The sequence below is a fragment of the Lycium ferocissimum genome, chromosome 11 (assembly GCF_029784015.1).
Source record: "Lycium ferocissimum isolate CSIRO_LF1 chromosome 11, AGI_CSIRO_Lferr_CH_V1, whole genome shotgun sequence".
In the NCBI taxonomy this organism is placed as follows: domain Eukaryota; kingdom Viridiplantae; phylum Streptophyta; class Magnoliopsida; order Solanales; family Solanaceae; genus Lycium; species Lycium ferocissimum.
Genome location: NC_081352.1, coordinates 60489938 through 60510511, shown reverse-complemented (window position 1 = coordinate 60510511; position 20574 = coordinate 60489938). Strand labels below are relative to the sequence as shown.

At 35.5% G+C, this 20574-nt stretch overlaps 1 protein-coding gene across 1 annotated transcript; it reads right to left on the bottom strand.

The window, feature by feature from the left end:
* Nucleotides 1-269: 269 nt before the first annotated feature.
* LOC132036576 (1-aminocyclopropane-1-carboxylate synthase 7-like) lies at nucleotides 270-2373 on the bottom strand. Its single transcript, XM_059426934.1, has 3 exons — nucleotides 2145-2373; nucleotides 1738-2030; nucleotides 270-1427 (listed from the first exon to the last, which is right to left on the bottom strand). Exons 1-3 carry the CDS (start codon nucleotides 2319-2321, stop codon nucleotides 563-565), a joined length of 1335 nt encoding a protein of 444 aa, XP_059282917.1. The 5' UTR covers nucleotides 2322-2373; the 3' UTR covers nucleotides 270-562.
* Between the last annotated feature and the right edge of the window lie 18201 nt (nucleotides 2374-20574).

Genomic DNA, 20574 nt, shown 5'->3' with positions numbered 1-20574 from the left:
AGCATAAAATTTTACTCTCTCTGTTCCTTTCTACTTGCCTAATTTATTAACAAAAACTTTTTAGTTGTTCATTAATTTTAACAAATCAAGAAAAGAATAGTTATTTTTTCAGCTCTACCTTCATCGGTAAGTAACAATTTCCTAAACTTATTGGAATACAATAGTCAAATTTAGAATTCCCCAAAGCATAGTATAAATAGGACAACTTAGTAAAATAAACACTTGATTAATACTTTTTAAGGAGAGTATACAAATTAGAAAAGTAAAAGAGAACCGAGGGAGTACTATACTAGCCGCAATTTATTCTACAACCATAAAAGTACTGATGGATATTTCCTGGAGACTATTACATCCAAATTTAATTGTAAACAGGAAGTATCATGACATATGTATAACTTTTAATTCAATCCGAGGTACATTGCCTGAGGAAAAAATCCAATTCCTGGAATGGGTAAAATTGAAGAATAATCCAGAAGCAATACCAACTGGAAAAAAAATTCCCCAAACCAAAAAAAGAAAAGGAAAAGACAAAATAAAAAATTTGGGAAATCATGATGATGAGTTAGTGTTTTTGTATTATTGTTCTTGTTTCCATGAAATCATGTATTCTTTTGAGTGCAATTTCCAGCGTATTTTCACTCATGTTGGCAAAACAAACCCTGAACCAACCAGGCTCTGAGCAATGGCAAGAAGAACCTGGTGAAATATTGAGCTTCACTTCATGCAATATTGTATTCCACACTGCCAATTCACATTCCTTTGTAGGCTTTTCCAACAAAGGGCTCAAATTCATCCAGCAAAATAACCCTGCATTCCCTTTCAAGCACTCAATCCCAGCACTCCTCAACCCTTCAATGATCATTTCATATCTCCTCCTCAGCCTTTCGCGATTCGTCTTTATGTAATTCTGGGTGAATGTCTCATCAGACAACATGGAAGCCAGGAGCTGTTGTGTCTGAGAAGAAATCAATGTGAAACTCGACATTCTCCTTGCCGTTGTCACAACTTTGTCATTGTATGAATATATTGTGCCAACTCGAAACCCGGGGAGTCCCAGGTCTTTGGAGAGGCTGTACACAATGTGTACCCTCTCTGAATCCTTGTAATTTCTTGATTCAAGTATTTCAGCAATGCTGACGAATTCGGAGTAACAAAAGGCGGAACCTGAGTAGATTTCATCAGACACAAGATGGATGTTTTTTCTCGTGACGAATTCAAGAATTTCTTCAAGAACACGTCTTTGAACGGTGGCACCCAAAGGGTTTGAGGGGTTTGTTATAAGAACTCCTCTCACTTTGATGTTCTTGGATTCTGCTTCCTTGTATGCTTCTTCCAAGGCTTGTGGAGTCACTTGAAAATTATTTGAACTGTCACAATGGACTGGAACGATTTTCACACCCGTTCTCCACCTCAAGTCTCTGTCAAATCTGTAAAAAGTAATAAGCTATTTAGCACAATATACCAAATAATATAAATTGTGCTTTTTACAAACAATATGTGAGTTCGGTTCTCAGTGTCCTCTTTTCCTTCCCATGGTAAAGGAAAATATGAGTTGATTTCACTCAACTAATTATATCATCTTAGAAAGTCACCTTTCTTCTTGATTTCAGTTTTTGTTAATAAAGAAAGTGGCCTTTTGAAATACTCCATAACTATTAGGTGAGTGACTATCTAAGAAATCAATCCAAGAAAATATTTAAAAGAAAAAGTCACATGATTACTATGTATAGTACTTACCCAGGATAGTAAGGAGTTGGAACAAGCAAAGCATCGCCAGGATCAGCTAAGATGAAGGTTAATAGCTCATTAGCTGCAGTGGCACCAGCTGTAATAACAACTCTATCAGGATCAAATGTTGCCCTTCCACCTCTTACTTGTTCCATGAAACTAGCCATTGCCTTCCTAAAATAAAGCAGTCCATGATAATCTTGGAACAAAGCATTTTCCCTGAAGCTAGATATTCCAGTACTTCCACAGCTTATTACCTCTCTGTGCTTTTCTAAATACTCTTCTAGTAAATCAAATGACACCTATAATACAAGAAAAAGCAACATGAGTTATGAAAATCCTAATGAAGAATTTTCAAGATTAAACTTTATAAGTTCAGCTATTAATGTCAAACTTATTGTAGCCATATCACTTACTTGATTTTCAGCCAATCCCATTTGAATAACTCCAGAAGGGTTGTGAAGTTCATCAAATGGATTTTCATCATATGCTTTCCATCCAGCAAAGTAAGGTGAGTCTTCTCCATGAGTATCTGAAGTGGCAACTTTTGATAGACCAACTGTGCTCGGACGTTTCTCAATCTCTATAGCCATATATAGCTTATAGCTCTTAGCTTTTTTTCTTAGTTTTCTTCGGGGTCTTAATCAAGCAAGAGGCTGTGAAGAAAATATGAATGTGGAAAAAAATGGATGAGAGAGAAGTACTGTTTGAATGGAAACATTTTGGGCAAAGAGCACCTTATATAGTAGGAGTACTAGTTTAAAGAAGCGGCCTCAACTTACATGGAGATGATAAATTAATTCTCACAAAAAAAAAAAAAAAAAAAAAAAAAAAGTGAAGGAACCAATGATTGATTCTGTAGAGGAAGCAAGATCAACGCTAAGCTTTTACAATTATAGTTTAAATGGCTGGTGACAACTGTTAGTTTCAGAGTTTTTGTCTATTCTCAATCTCCCCAAGATCCCCAAATCAAATGTGGTGGTTGATGTGGGTGGGTGTTAAATTTAACTTAAGTATACCTCCAATTTTCTAACATGTAAACTTTCTTTTCCCTCTCTATTCGGATTCTTTTACACTCCCTCCGATTCAATTTACATAGACATTATTTGACTCGGCATAAATTTTTTACATTATTTGACTCGGCATAAATTTTTTTGAAGAATAAAATTTTCTTGAAGTTTATGATCTTGAACATGCTATAACATTTGTGTAGCTATAAAAACTTTTATTTAAGGTAAAATGAGAAGCTTAAGTTAAACTAAGAATAAATTCATATTTATATTTATACAAATATGAGAGCGGGAATTAATACCAAAGCAAAAAAGTTAAAAGACCCAATGCGCTCACATAAAGTTAAACAACCTTTTTGTCCTTCACAAATTCTACTTCTATAGTAATTTTTGTATAAAAGTATAAATATAACAAAATGTAAATTAAAAATTTGTTTTGAAATCTTAAATTCCTTATAAATTGGGTGTTAAATTTAACTTAAGTATACCTCCAATTTCCTAACATGTAAACTTTCTTTTCCCTCTCTATTCGGATTCTTTTACACTCCCTCCAATTCAATTTACATAGACATTATTTGACTCGGCATAAAGTTTTTTGAAGAATAAATTTTTCTTGAAGTTTATGATCTTGAACATGCTATAACATTTGTGTAGCTATAAAAACTTTTATTTAAGGTAAATGAGAAGCTTAAAGTTAAATTAAGAATAAATTATATTTATACAAATCTGAAAGCGGGAATTAATACCAAAGCAAAAAAGTTAAAAGACCCAATGTGCTCACATAAAGTTAAACGACCTTTTTATCCTTCACAAATTCTACTTCTATAGTAATTTTTGTATAAAAGTATAAATATAACAAAATGTAAATTAAAAATTTGTTTTGAAATCTTAAATTCCTTATAAATTGATGTTTAGAGAGAATTTATTTTGATGGATATGCCATGTGACTATACATTATTCCAAGTTAACATCTTGAGTTTCACAAAAGTATCACTTCATCCTAAGTTTCAACTTATTAGTATCATTAGTTTGATTGGGAGACATTATATCTTTACTAATTAAAATGTTCACAGGGACAAAAATGAAAATTGAATTATGTATTAGAGCTATAGTTAAATTAGTTGTCACGCCCCAAACTGAGGAGTCGTGACGAGTGCTCAACCTTTTCTGATCAAGCACTCCTACCTCTGTACTTGAAACTCACTGAACCACATGGTGGCCCATATATGACTTTTAATTGAATTGCACACATCGGTGATAATAACATAACAATCTCCACGTCCAAGACTCATAACCATCATTTACATATATGCACAGAAAATAATACTGTAAGCCGACTAGGCCGCTACATATGTCATATAATGGAATAAAACTGACAAGGCTATCTAACTTTTCTAACTACATATAAATGTCTACAGACCTCTTATAGAATATAAACGGTAGGAAGGACGGGACAAGGCCTCGTCATACTCATGTGTACAAATCAAAATATCATACCAAAAGATTGCGGCTCCGGACCAAGTGGAGCGCATCGACCGCACTCGAGAGAAAATCTCTGCGTTTGGGTCGCTCACCCGACTACTTGATCTCGCGGGCATGAACGCGGCGTCTACAAGAAGGGATGTCGATTTAATAATATACTGAGTATGTAAGGCATGAATAACAACATAATATAGATATGAAAAGTAACATGGAATAAAAGAGATAACCTGTACATCTGGATGCCTCATAAGGCGGATGTCATGCATGCTTAGATTTTTAAAAAAACTTTTTCATACATACGTATATATATAATATCATCATCATAACGTATCCGACCTTTTCAGAATCGGTGTGTAACGTACCATACTTTCGGGACTCGGTGTGTAACGTACCCCGTACTTTCGGGACTTGGTGTGTAATACCAGCGATCGGTGGTTGCACAATAGGTGCCGTACACTGGCCGACTATAGCGCGGCTCGGTGTGAGAAGATACATATATATATATATATATATATATATATATATATATATATATATATATATATAAGCATGCCCGAGAGCCAAATAAAAGCTATAAATACATCGGAGTGGCGTAAGGTCGGTAACCTCCGATTTATGTTATGGAACAATCATTATCACTATATATATATATATATATATATATATATATATATATATAAAGCATGTCCGAGAGCCAAATAAAAGCTATAAATACATCGGAGTGGCGCAAGGTCGGTAACCTCCGATTTATGTTATGGAACAATCATTATCGCTCTATCTCACCTTGAAGGAACAATTATTATAAGGTGAGATCAACAACAATGAATAAAATCGAGAAAATCATGAAATAACTCAATAATCTCATAATAGCATTAAAATCGTAAGCTTTGAAATTTCTAGAATTAGAATCATCCTGTTTATCATAGAAAACATCTCATCTTCAGTATCATAAGAAGCTTTTAAGAATCATGAGCTTTTAACTTTTGGAAGTAAGGATATTATGGAAAACATGTATGGGTTCATAAGAAAAGAATCATGCCTTTGGAAAGAAAGGGACTAGCCTTAACATACCTTTCGGTCTCCTTAGCCACTCAACGTTTATCCTTCCAAGCTCGTAAATCTACATATAAGCCATTCATACTATGGTTAGGCTCAATGTCATACGTTCATCTTAAGCCTTCAATTTAATTCCGTTGAGAATCTGCCGAAATTCGGAAAGCATCTCCGCTGTTTATACTACATCCCAAAGACCACTAAGGGTCATCAAACAGCCCAACAACAACAACAATCAACAATGGCAACAACCACAATATAATCCAATATAACCCTCTTCGATTACTTCAAAAATTATATCGAGCGGCAAGCTCGTTTAACGAATAACAAATGTCATTCAACCCTAACTCTCCTTTCATAATTCCGTCCGCACCCTTCATAACAATACGCATATATTTACCATATCATATTTAGCTCAAAATATCCTTAAATGTATTCCAAAACAATCCATACTCCTACGCCTCATCCTTTAATTTCTATTCGTAGATTTCATATATTTTCTTCTCCATTTTTCCAACTAACACGTGAATAATCCCAATAACCGTAGTGATCATATATTCATGTTATAATCCACAATTTACAACTATTAGAAGTCATATCTAAACATTCGAAACAGCCCCTACAAAACAGTGGCTTAACTTAACTTATTTCGATGTAGTCTTGCGGTGTTTAGCCTCAAACAACTTTATCAACCTCAATTTAAACTAGCACACGACCAAAGGGGTGTTATACATACCTTAAGTAGCGCATACAACCCAAGAATCACGGCTGGATCAGTTCAACTTCACCCTCAATCACTAGACAACACCGTAGGTTTGCTACTCTCGTAGTTTCTAACTTCCTTGATAGAAAGTTGGGTTGTTTCCACTTGATTTGGGTTAAAATTTAGTGGGTCGAAGTTGGGAAAATATTCTAGAGGGTTGGGGAATGTTTTAGAGGTGTTGGATGAAAAATAAGGGTAAACCCCTTTTCTAGAGTTCTAGAGTCGGTTACTGTAGCAACTCGGTTACTGTAGCACACGTTTCTGCTCTGTCAGCCTAACTTGTAACGTCCATAATTCTCTACTCCGATGTCGTATCGACGAGAAGTTTATTGCGTTGGAAACTAGACTTGACGAACTTCATTTTAGGCTTTTGAAACACCTTAAAACTCCTAATATACTAGGAGATATACCCCTCCAAAATTGACTAAAAATCTGCCCAAAATTCTGCCAACTTTTTTTCCAAATTTTTCGACAAATTTATTTTCTTCGATTTGCTTGGTCCCGGAACCTTTAGGAACTTGCTTGACACTTGTTAAGAGTATTCTTTAATCTTATAAGGGTTCCATGACCTCTCCGAGCTTACTTTAGTTTACTTACGACGCAAACGATGTGAAAATTTTTCGAGGTGTAACATTATCTATGAATTTTTTGTTACTTATGTAAGGTTTAGACTTTAGAGCCTGAGATCTTTCTTCCAAAAGCAACAATAATTAGGCGGAATTGTTTGACTCCAAAGAAATATTGGTGTTACGATCTTTTCATTGAACCTTTCTTCATATAAAGTAAATTCTGTTGATTAATCCTAAGAGAAATTAAGACCGTCGAATAACTTCAATAAATATTAGAGGCAAAGCTATAAATTACAATAAGGCATTTGAGGCAAGTACTAAAATTACAATAGGACTTTCGTGGGGGCAGAATCTCTTCCTTTTATTGAGCTAACTGATAGGATTAGCATTCATCATTTTTATAACTAAAACATAGTATTAATCAACAATGTTCATGTGATCTTTTAAAATTGTATGCTCATTGATATATGGTGTACACGCACCCGGACACTAGTATTATATATATATATATAAAATTATCTTTCTTTTTTTAAATAGATTAATAAGAAAAAGGGTCATATAAATTGAAATGGAGGGAATACTTACTTTAATGTCTTGACCTTATTTATCTAGCATTAAACAGTTTTGTACAGGCGGTGTAAAATTTATTTTACATTATTAAGTCATTAAAGAGTATTACAAGTAACTATCCATAATTACATGTGAAATGAATAACATTAAAATGAGATGTTAATTTGTTATAGCATATGTTAAAATAAATTTATAGTGTAAAACTTCTATACACTATCAGCTTGTATAAAGTAAATCTATTTGTTGAAATTAATGGGAGGTTGAAAGACTTCTCTATTATTATAATCAGTGGACCTATAAAGTAAGTTAAGGAGTGCAAACTGTTAATACACCTATCTATATATGATATCAAGAAAAAGTGGATTTTAACTCTCACCTACGTACCATCATATATGCTGTCATATTTTTACGTTAATCTTGGCTCATTCAGAATATAGAAAAGAACTTTTGAAGATGAAAAAGCACGTCAAGACACAATGCAAGCTCAGTACTACATAATTAGGTTATTTCTATTAATTGTATCTATTATTGATATTTTTTTTAGTAACCAATCATACAGCCCCAGTTTCCGGAATTAAAACTGCGCGTTGAAAAGCAAAAAAGTGTTTATGAAGATCTAAGAGCAGTTAAGTTCTTAATGGACTGACAAAGATGCTTGCATAAAATCATTAAGATTCTGATTTGCACATACGAAAAAAATAGTACTTCACTACAAAGCAGAAGCTGCGAGAAGATATTCTAGCCCCATTAATGTACCTTTGATTTCAAATCTCAAAGCATGCAGCAGAAATTATAACTTCACTTTATGCTATGAAGATTTATGTTAATCATGGATTCATGATCTAATGATTGGTTATCATTAAGGTTTAAATGTTTAATTTTCTTCATTCGAGTGAAACTACCTAAAATATTTGATATTCCACAATGATGAATATAACATATATATTATACTGCCTATTATGATGACATGCATCAATAAACTAATTTATGTGTATATATCCATTAGCATGTATTTCATAAGTTACATTAAGTTATTTATCATACCAACATTGCTAATGCACTCATCACATGCAATTAATATTGTTTTGTTTTGTTTTGTTTTTGTGCAATGTCTATACTAATATACTCCCTCCGTCCCAATTTAATTATATGAAGGTTGACCAGTTTGAGGAGTCAAACCGTTTTTTTTTTTTTTTTTTACTTAATTTTAAATATAGATTTTTCGAGTATTTTATAATAAAATTTATATATTTGGGAACTACATATTCCCTCCATTTCAATTTATGTGAACCTATTTGACTAGACACGACATTTAAAAAAGAGTGAAGACTTTTGAAACTTGTGGTTCAAAATAAGCCTTTGATATTTGTGTAGCTGTAAATCATTGCATAAAGTGAATTTGTTTTTAAATTAGGAAAGAGGTCATTTATTTTGGCACGGAGTAAAAAGGAAATAGGTTCACATAAATTGAAACAGAGGCACTATAAAGTACTATAAGTCTGCATAATTAATAATTCACAATATATGAAAAGAGTTGGAGAAATCATAGTCAAAGAAAGGGTTGTTTGACTCTCCAAACTGGTCAACAACCTTCATATAAATTGAGACGGAGGGAGTAGATCGTATTCTATGGTTATAATTCTACCATATGTCTTTTTCATTCAGTCGAATTACGCTTGTGACCTCCCCATCACAGCAAAAGCGTAGGAGTTTGGATAAATTATCAGATTCTGTGGTTTGTAAGGATTGCAACAAACTAACCTTAAACAACCAAAGGGAAGAAATTAAAGTGGGGCAAGAAAAAAGAAGAGAGAACCAACATAAATGAAAGAGAGAGTAACCAACATAAATTAGTGACGAGAGAAGTGCACACATATATATTTAATAAAATGGGGCTGAAGATCATGAAGATCCATGTGCAACAAGCTCAACATGAGAATTGTTATTAGTAGTATTGCATGGTACACAATGTGAGAAGAGAGTGAACAATAAATGATGATTATTTGACTACTTTTTTAGTTTCTTTCCAAGCAGAGATATTTAACAGTGGAGCTGCATTTAATAAGACAGCAAAAGGGAGTAGTACTTTTCTTGTCCTGGTATTTTGTACTTATTTAATTAGGGGAATGAACCATGATGGTGTGTGTATATATATAATATATCGGTCATGAAGCATGGGCACTCCTAGACGTCCTGGTATTTAACACTTGCAAGTCCACTTTAAGGTACAAATTAAAAGTAAAAAAAAGAAATGACCTCAATTTATAGCTCAATTATGGTGAAGTTTACCTGCTCCTCCATCTGCTGCTTAATTAAACCCCAACTAAACCTTATTAGTCTATAAGTATAAAATAGTGCTTAAGAAAGAGGGCCGTTTTCTCTTTGTGCTTTTTACATTTAACTAATACTGTGCAAAAGAAAGATATATAGCTCGATCGATCTCATCATTAGTTAACATAATTACGGATATAATATGTATTAAAGTAGCCATCTCAATTACTGAATTCCTTCAGTATAATAGTGCAAGAAGAGGATTATCAAGAATCAGAAAAAGAGAATTGTTTTCTAGTGTGTTAGGTAGCCCTAGATGATCATCAAAGAGTGATCAATGTTTGATGAAGATACTGTTGAGCAAAAGTGGATAGAAATTGAAATATTATACGCAACACCTATTATACACAAAATTCTATGATCAATACCATTGGAACACTATATAAGTCTGGGTGGCTAGACATGGGAATTCAGTGTCATTTGGTAGAATTCTATTTTTTTATGGGATCTTTTTAGTAATTTAAAAAAAAAATATACAGTTGATTCTTAGGTGTCATTGGACAGCTTTTTGGAAAATGTTTTGAAAAGAAAATGGAATTAAAATGCTTGGTGTTGAGACAGTCGTAGTTTTTTCGTATATATGTGAATAGCTTGCGAGGGAAAGAATTTTTCTTTGAAAAACACCCTAAAACCACATCCCCAAAGAGTTGTAAGAAATTATTGCAACACTTCAACAAACACATCCTCAGAAATTTGCAAAATCTTTTTGCAGGACTTCAAAAAGTTATAACCACAAACAAAAGCTAATTAAAGAGATATGGAAATGAGACAACTACTGAACTTCTTTGAACAACATCACATACATGTAATAAAGTGAATCAGTTTGAAAGAATATCAAACATTAATAAACAACTTAACAGCTCATGTTGTCTACAAATTCCTAGTAAAAGACAATGTAGGTTATTTCATGTTGCGCTTCTGGAATACAAGCGAAAGAGACATTCCCCATATATGCTCATATTGCAAATCTAACTATACTTAGGTAGGATTGTTGTTAGAGACTACTCTAGAGATTCTCCTTTTCCGTTAATCTATGCTTAGCCAATGGTAATTAAGATGGTGATTAATTAATCAGCTAAGATAACAATATTTATGAGGACGGAAACATATTTCTGATTTTTTGCAATAATTTTAGGAATTTAAGGGGTGTCGTTGAATGGTAAAGCTAGTTTCTCCGTCCTTAACCAAAAATTTCGAGTTCGGCAGAGCGCTATAGTACAATCTGTTGAGACATAACAAAATAAAAATGATCTCTCTCTAATAACTTCAAATTTTAAAATGAGATAGTCACACGCTACAACATGGTAGCAGAGTAGATAGAGATCCAAAATTCAAATCTCACCGCCACCCAAAAAGCAAAAAGAAAAAAAAGATTTTACGTATTTGGCCAATGAAAAAGGATCACCCACACGTGAGAGGGTGTGCCGCGACATAATAAAATGAAAGTGTGTTATCTCTGATAACTTAAGGCTTTAGATAAGATGGTTACAAACTTTAATAAAACTTCCGTAATGGGCTTTTCTATAACACGAGTCCAGATTAGTTGAATCAGTGAGTTCTGAACACATACCAAATGGTTAGAATGAAAAAAGAAAAAACTAAACGACTTATATAAGATTAGTGTCCTTACATCTAAAGATTCAAAAAGTAATGAAGGTTTTTCATTAGCGCACAGTTATTGCATTACCCTATTGCTTAATCGTGATCTTTATTCTTTTTTATTTTTTGCTTAATCGTGATAATAAAGCTTGACAGTGCCATTAAAAAGGCCATTAGAGTCAACCCACCTAATTGCATCTTAAAGTGAGATTAAACTTCTTAAGTTCTCAATTATTCTAATGTAATGTCAACGTGAGGAACAGAACATTTTTCTAGACTTTGTTTGTCGTAGATTATAGAAAACTATATATTCCAAAATCTTGCTTGTACTAGATCAGCTTATAATTAGAAATAAACGACAGTTGACATAACTAAAATCAAATCAAAAATCAAACTTCAGATTTGCCATAACGGGTTTATAGTAATGATCATATGCTAAGTCACTAAGACCGGATTAAAATTAAGTACGTCATACAAGCAGACCAAGATCTGTGATAACAAATAAAATTTGCTAAAAAAACCTTAATCTTGTAGCCTTATATGAAGGCACGAATCTTATCAAAAGATATAAGGCCACTCAGAAAATGCCACGTAAGAACTTTTTAAATGTGATTGATGATACGATCAAATTAAGAGAATATTGGTTAGATATCAATTCTTGACTTTGGTTAGATTAGGACAATGGTTCGCATGAGATTTTCATGTTAACTTCGTTGTTTTCTTCTATTCCTTTTCCCTTTTTCTATCTAGAGTCAATATATGCGGATCTACTAGAATATGTTTTCCAAAAGATTTTGTGTTGCCTTGTCGACGCAAATTTTCTTCTTCTTTACCTTAAGATTTTGCAATGTGCTTTATACCTTCAGTGTCATCAAGAAAATCCCACTTCTATAAATCTTTTGACTGCTATATTTTTACCAAAATATATACGATGAGATCATGAAGCAAATTCGACAGTCTTTGATGAAGTCCCAAGTGGACTATGACCGAGCCTAAGCTATGAAGTTGAGACAATTTCAGTGGTAGATCCAGGGGTGTTCAAATGAAATTGCAAAATTCAACCAAATTGGGTAAAATCGATTTAATAAATCGACAACCGACTTAATATGGTTTGATTCTAATTTGGGTTAAGGACTTAATCTAACTCCAGAATAGTCGTAACTCCTAAGTCTCTCATATCAAACTTACTAATTAGCATACTTAGCATTCATGTTAACAATGTCATGACTCATTAACAACATATCATCCACTTATGAACAAACATTGACTAATTGATTTGAATTATTCTTAATTATATATACGCATTTAATTTGCATTGTCATATTCATTAATTATGAAACCATTTGACAACATTATATGGTTTGCAAGCCATTATTATGGTGCTTGCTTAGTCTATTAAAAAACTTAACAAGTCGACACACTTTGTTTTCTTTTTCGGGAACTACAACTTTTTTGAGGGTGCTAAATGTAGATTTCTTCCTCCAAATAACTATTTAAGAAAGAATCCATTGTTGGGGAAGTATGAAAGAGGACATAGCTGAATTCGAAGCTAAGTGCATAGATTTGTTAGCAGAATAAATTCGAACACCTAAGGCACAGTATACTAACTCAGGATGTAAAACTTCCACAATGGAGGTGGGAACACACTTATATGAACTTTGTGGTTGGTCTACCACGAAGATCAAGAAAGTATAACTTTATTTTGGTAGTCGTAGCCTGATTTACTTTTTCCAGGTAAGACCTTATACAACGCTCATGTGTAACAAGTTATATTTGAAAGAAATAATCCAATTACAAAGAATATCTAGATCTCAACATATAGTTTTAAGTCTCATACACTTGGCTCTAAGTGTAGTTGACACAATGATTTATCTTTGGTGGAATTCACATAGAGTAATAACTATTAGATAAGTAGTTAGACAACCCTGTTCGAGGACTTCTAGAGGAGGCGATGTCATTGGTCTATACTCTATAGAATGGTTTAAGATGGGTAAAACAAGTCATCGGATGAGACATATTTCAAAATGGTTTGAATAATGTGGAGCTAATCTAATAACGACTCATAACAACTCAAGTATGTCAGAAGTTGCATTCAGATAAGCGACACCAAGAACTCGAGTTTAGGGACGATGACAACCTATTTTGAAAGTGTCACCATGAATGGTGTTATGTGTTTTGATAAGAAAGGTGAACCCAAATTGAGATAAATAGGACTAAAGAGAATCAAAATTACGTCTTATCGACTAGCTTTTTCTCTATAATGGACTATGGTGCACCCCTTTTCATGTCTCCATGTTAAGGAAGCATCTTCATGAACCTAGTCATGAGGTTCAATTCAGAAGATAGGAGTTGATTACACCTTACCTAACGAAGAGTACCAATAGCCATTTCGGTCTAGTAGGTCAGAAAGTTAAAATTAAGGAAACTGTTTCAATTAAAGTACTATATCAAAAGAAGCTACTTAGGAATTTAAGCGAGACATAAGAGTGAAATATCCCTATTTCGAGACTTTAGGTACATGATTTTCTTTATCCTCACATAAATATGAAATTGTTAAGAGGACTGAATTTGTGCACTGGTCATGTGGAAAAATGTTATTGTTGTACTAACATGTTGTGGTTGTATATTACGATTGAACTGAGTAGTTGATGAGTAGTTATTGAGTTGTTAAGACATGCCTAATATTTGGTTAGTCTAGTTATAAATGGGAATCTGCCAAAATTTTCAGGAAATGCTGGAGTACTTGGTCAAATTTGAGTCCAAAGAAAAGTAAGGTGAGATACAAGGTCAAATGCTTCCTTTAAGCTCAAGTAATGACCAAAGTCAGCATTCGAGGATGAATGTCATGTAAGTGGAGAGAATGTAAAGCCCTATCTTGGATGATAATCGGAGCTTATTAGAACTTTACTGATGCATTAAAACGACCTCAAGGCGTACCCGAGCCCATACGGTGGTAACAAGGAACTCCAAATATGTGGACATGCATAAAAAACCTATTGGGATAGGTTCTACTCGAGGGATAACCAAAATGGATAAGTTAGGATATTTCTAGGCATGCCACAGGCCATGCGTGGCACACATTTCTCGTAGAAGCTGACAGAATCTATAAAACCACCCCATGTGATTTTAAATTACAGATTTGTCTCGCGTGATTGACATGTACGCATGTAAGTTTCTAGGAAAAACTCAATGAATGCTAATGAAAATTGTAGTCATTGAAGTCTAGTTTCTAATATTCAACCCGTTCGTCATTTGAATATTCATACATGAAGTTATGACCATTTTTTTTAATAAATGCCGATGTAGTTGCAGGTCATGTGATGTCTATGTGACGAACAACCATAACGTGACTTTCAGGCCTATATATTTTGGAACATAATTTATTTTTTGGTAAATAAAGGATTTTACTAATACCAAAAGTGAATAGTTACAGAACCAAACTGGGCAAACCATCTGTTTCTCAATGAAAAAAGAAACAAAACAGACTCTAACATACAAGGGAGCCTAATGCTCATCAACTAGAAACCAAAAGCGTAACACTCTAGCTATGCACTAGTATAAGACAGTTCAGCAATAATACATTTGAATCAGCTAGACATGAAACCAATTTGCAATAAAACTCAACAGTATCAAGGACTATGCAGCAGCTGAGGGAACACTGGTTGCCGTCTCCTCAAGTCCCTTCCTCTAGTGTGAATGTGGATAGCCATTTCCTTGCATAACTTGTCAGGTTGGTATAGACCTCTTTGAAATCTCATCTTGTTCCTTTCCCTCTAGATGATGGAAATAACCAATAGCAAATAAGCAGCTGATGGTTCCCCTTTACCTGACCTCTTTTTAGCCTAGCTATTTGTCCAGTTAACCTCTTCTTGCCAGCTTTCAACTGATTTTTGTATACCCTCCCAAACACTACCCTTTGTCCCAGAGCTCTTGTGATACAACAATTAAAGAATAAGTGATCCATGGTCTCATCAACAATATTTCAGAATGCACATGATGGGGGCACGTGAACACCAAATTTGAGAAGCCTGTCTTCAGTAGCTAACCTTTTCAGTAATGCCAGCCACAATATAAACTTATGCTTTGGATGGATATTGTGATGTAAAATGAGGTTCTTCCAGGGGACTTTCGGATGAAGTGGGAGCAAAGATACATACATCTTCTTTATGGAATACATGTTTGATAAGTCAAGTGCATTTGTATTTTGATGATTGTCAAACTATTTTAGAACCAGATAGAGAGACTTGGTACGTAACACCGCTCTCTGTGTACCTTGCCGTCGAGAGAACAACCGTAAAGCCGAGCCACTTCATCGCACACATGTACAACCTCGTGAGTTGGCCCATGCTTTAGGTCAAAGTGAATGAGTGATATCTATCCATCCCACATGCTCCCACTATATATACAACATGATGGCAACATATTGAGTAGACTTGAAAAACCTAATCCATATTGTGCAAAATCTGCCGACACAGGTTTCTCAAGTGCTCTTAAGAACAAAGCCATCTACAAGCTGAAGAACCTGATCCAGACACAAGATATTGTCTATGTTCTTTAGGTTGTTGTAAGTCTTTGTTTACTTGTGCTTAAACTGTAAACCTACTCTTCCCAAAAAGGAAGTTGTTTGTAGGTGTTCTAAATTCTCAAGGTTGCTTTCACAAACTCTTGAGTGGTACACTAGCCTAGAGTTAGCTTAGTTGTATTAGTGTGTGGCTAGAGTTAGCCACGGTAAAATCCCAAAGGGTGCCTTTGAGTGGTATACTAGCCTAAAGTTAGTCTAGGTGTATTAGTTTCCTTGGCTAGAGTTAGTCAAGTGGAGGTGGTTGCAATCGGCGTATTGTAAAGGTTGAGGGACTACAGGAGTTAGTTCCTAGGTTGCAGAATCGTTATTGTAAGGGTGAGGGATTATGGGAGTTAGTTCCTAGCTTATAATAGAGTTGTAACCTGAAGTTGCTCGGTGTAGTGGAGTAGGTTGTGGTTTTTAATCCTTTGAGCAAAGAGTTTTTCACGGTAAAATCTTGCCTTTTGTACTTACTGCATTCCATAAGGGAACTAGTACTCAACCTGGTCTCTTCATATTGTGTTGGTGGACATGCAGCCTACATCAATTGGTATCAGAGCAAGTTCTTTCTAAAAGGTTAACACCTAGAAAGGATCTCTTCATGGCTAGCTCACTAAACTAAAAGAAGGGAGAATCTATCTCAAGACCACCAAGCTTCAACGCTAAACATTATGAATGGTGGAAGGTTAGAATGCAAGACTTCATCACTGGTAAGGATACAGATCTGTGGGACATGATCTGTTATGGTCCTCATCTCCCCGAGCTGAATGGCTTTACTCTGCAAAAAGATCAAGAAGCTAAAAAGATTCTTCTTCAAAGCATTGGATCAGGGGAGTACAATCTAGTTTCCTCTTGTGAAACAGCAAAGGAGATCTGGGACGCTCTCAAAGGTGCACATGATGGAGTCGACAAAATCAGTACAAAGCTTGATCTTCTCAAAATGAAGGGTAGTGAGACCACTCAAGATCAAGAAAGGGATGATATGGTCATTGGTATCGTAGATCTAAAAGAGCAAGTTGAGGAAGTTCTTAAAGAAAATCCTCTTCTAAACAACCACATCAAGGAACTGTTGAATACAGCATGTAGAGGGAATGAGATGACAAACAAAGCTCAGGATGAGTATGAGGGCAGACAAGAGTGTGGATCATGAAAGACCAGCATCTTCAACCTTCTTCAAAATGAAGATACTGCCAAACAGAAGTCAAGAGAGGAGGAACCTGGTCTGTGGAAGGAAAAGGAAGAGTTTCCTGAATTAAAAGAAGAAAGCTCAATTCACACTGCTTCTCACTCTAAGGGACCCGATCGGATGCGGGTTCCCAAACGGAGTCAGTAATTCAGCCAGAAGACTTGGGTGAGGAAAGGATAGTCAAAAGGTATCATTGCTCAAAATCCTTTTGAAAAATGAAGAATGTCACCTCACTCAAGGAACTCTAAGGAAAGTGTGTGTCCTTTTAAGAAAAAAATAAAAAAACACCTTCCTATGATATTGAAATTAGCTGCTACTGAAGAAGAGACAACATGATCAGAAGAAGCTCTTCACATTCTAAATGACAGTGACCAAGGAGAAGCATACTCTCATACCACTCTCAGGATAGCATAAGTATTGGAGACATTGCATACTTCCGAGTTCTTTGCTGCTTCAAAAAAAATTGTCAAGGAACCTGGTTCCTGTGACTCAGGTTAGTAGTCTCTCCAATGCTTATATATGTGTGTTAAAATGCTAACATGTCATGTCATTAAAAATCTTCCCGCCCAAAATCCTGAGCCCAAACGTTACATCTTTCCTGGACCGACCCGGTCTATAAGAAACTTTAGGTATTAACTAATCAGAATTGGTTCCTTGTCTCAAACATTTAAGGCTACTGTTTGTGTCTCTTTCTTACTAAACCCCTCTTCTCTGTTCTCTTTGTTAGTGTAACATTCTCAAACTCAAATCCCTCTTCTTCCTCTCAAAACCTTAGCCGAGATCAATCATGTTTAATAATGAGTCCACCTTTCAAGCTATCTCAGATATAAAACTCTTCCCCTCACCTTCTAAAAACACATCCTCAAATCCCGTTCCATCTGGAAAACCAGTTTCAGATGAAAGTGGTCAAACACTTTCAGTCTCCAAATTCCTTCAAACCACTGAGGAAATCAATGCAAGGGATGATGGAGTGGAAGTTTCAAGAAATCATGATCAGGGTTTAAATACCTCAAAGAGGGTTTTTGAAAAGGCAAATTGTGAGGATATCAAAAAATGGAGGTACCACTAAGGAAAATGAAGTTGGTTCAGAAATCTCAGGGAATCCTAATACCTTTGGTTGTGAAAAAGGAGCAGAGGACTCCATCTTACTTATATGTAGTAACCTATCGGAGAAAAGAGTGGGATTGTCTAATATACTGGAGAGTGAAAAAGAAATAGTGGCTGGGTTTGATGATGCCATGCAGGCTGAGATGGACAGTGAAAAGGTTCAGGGGAAAGAAGAAAGTACAGGGGATGTGCAGGAGGGACCTGGTCTCTCAGCACAAGGAGTGTTCGAATCATTTATACTTCGGACTACTCCCACCGTAGTTGAGATTCCAGACCCCTCTAAAGTAATTAGAGATGTTATGCCTGTTGTTGTGCACTTAAGAGGACCATCTTAGGAGAAGGAAGGGTCTGACAATTCCTCTGAGCAAGTAGACTATGATGGTGATATCATTCTAAGTACCGTAATCAAGAGATCCTCTGGCCCTGTAACTCCAAGAAGTGGGAAAGTCAGGAAACATATTGCTTATAAAGCTCCAAACACTAGGCAAAGGAGAAAAGCTAGGCTTGAGTCCGCCCTAAAGGCAAACAAAGAGAAATTGGTGGATAAGAAGAAAGGAAGATTTGGGAAGAACAGTTTGAGATATGAGGAGGTTCCATCGTCTTCGGATGTGGTGACAATTTCTGATGAAGAAGAGGAACCTGAACAACTATCTCTTGAGAAAAGGTTATCTAAAAAAAAAAAAAAAAGGAAAAAGGGTTATCGAGGAGGATACACCTACTGATATAAATGAGCAAGCTGTCAAGAAAAAGAGTACACCTCGACAACCCAAAAGAAAAAGGGAGCAAACTAAGAAAGGAACCAGGTTGCTCTGAGAAAAGGAGAAGGTTACAGGACTCAGATGAGGAAAGGGAAAATACTCTAATGAATCAAAAAGTGCTGCTGGGAAGAGTATTTGATCATGACATCTCTGACAAGCATGGAATGAGGGAACTTCTAGAGATCGTAAAATTTTAGAAATGGGAACATTTGATTGTTGCTCTAGCTCCCAGTGTTATTGAACAAGAAGTGACTGAGTTCTACCTGAATCTGATGTATACTGATGACTCTACCTTGGCTCTGACAATTCATCAGAGGAATTCAAGCTAGATGAGGCAAAGCTTGGGGAAATCTTGGCAGTCCCAACTTATGGACTGAAAACTATGAAAGGAAAAACTTCTCAAGATTTCAAAAAACTCGATTGTCAAGAAGGGCCCTGCATCCTCTGAAAGGTTTAATAAGAAGCAACTGAAGCCGCACTATCAACTTATGCTTGAGTTTGTTAACAAAGTGTTGCTTCCTAGAGCTGAGGGGAGATGCACGACTTCGTTGTCAGACCTGGTGCTTCTTAAAGCTCTTGCAAACTTTCAACCCATCAACTTGCCTGGTCTAATAATTGAACATATGATAAAGATTGTGAATATCAAAGAAAGCAAGAATGTGCTTCCTTATGGCTTCTTCTTGACTAATGTGTTTGAGCATTTCAATGTCAAGACTAGAAAGGCTACTAAGGGCACAAGGAAGGAGATGATCACTCTAGGGACCTTGGAAGAGTGAGATTGCATACACAAAAGGGAAGGTGTGGGGATGAGCTCTGTTATATCTGACCTAATTGATGCACAGGAGAAAGAAACCATTGAAATCAGTCGGCTTCAAGTTGAAAATGACCGCCTGAGAGCTAAATTGGTTGAACAAATATGTGAACCTGGCCTTAGTAGCGAGCTTGTACGTGCAAATACTGAGCACCAAGCCGACAATGCTCGCTTGAAGGAGAAGGTGGATGAGCTTCATGATAAGCTGATTGAAAATCAAAGAGATGCTAGTGAGCAAGCGAATAATTTTCTGAAAGCCTTTACTCGTGCTCCCTGATTCCTCTCCTTGTTCAGTCCTCCATATTCCAGTCCTTCAAGCTCCCCCTATTGTCCCCCAGTCCTTTCTGCCTATGACATGATGTTTTAACTTTTTAACTATCATATGTGTATTGTTTAGACTACTGCTTTTGGATAATGATTGTTACTTCCTCCTGTGGGCAAATTAATTTGATGAATGCAACGATTATTTTGTCTTTATGCCATAATCTATCTCTATCATGTGCAAGCATGTGACCGTGGGGTCCGTTTTTCTCTTTCTTGTAAGCACGTCAGTAAGCCTTATTCGACGGAGCGGTGCTTGATGGAGTCGACGGCGGAGTTGTGTATCCTTCCTCTATCCACCATTCTGGTCCATGTTTTTGCTTGAATTTTTCTTTGTTTTCCAGACTTCTTTTTCGCGACCTTGTGTAGTAGCATTTCCTGTTGGATGGCCCTGTCATATCTGGATCTATTTTTGTTGAATCTTGAGATGGAAAATTCAACCTTATCTTTGTGATAGCATGAGTGACTTCATTTCTGATTATTTCATACGGTGCTCGGTACTCCTTTGCTGCTTTTCGAACTCTTTCCCAATGGGGATGGTCATCAGTGTAATTCCATCGAGCCCATTCTTTCGGCCATATCTCCTTTAGGATGCACTTATTTTGCTAAAAAATAATTCTCTGTGCTTCGCTGTATTCATCTTCTAAGGACAAGACAGAGACGGGGAATTCTCACCATAGTGAAATATCTAGTTGAGCATAGACCTTCCCATCAATAATCTTTAT

Excerpts from the sequence above, each read along its gene's own strand:
- LOC132036576 (XM_059426934.1), bottom strand. The coding sequence starts at position 2,321 with ATGGCTATAGAGATTGAGAAACGTCCGAGCACAGTTGGTCTATCAAAA. Across the intron at positions 2,031-2,144 it reads TGGGATTGGCTGAAAATCAA|GTGTCATTTGATTTACTAGA; the intron begins GTAAGTGATATG and ends CTTGTATTATAG. Across the intron at positions 1,428-1,737 it reads CCAACTCCTTACTATCCTGG|ATTTGACAGAGACTTGAGGT; the intron begins GTAAGTACTATA and ends TACTTTTTACAG.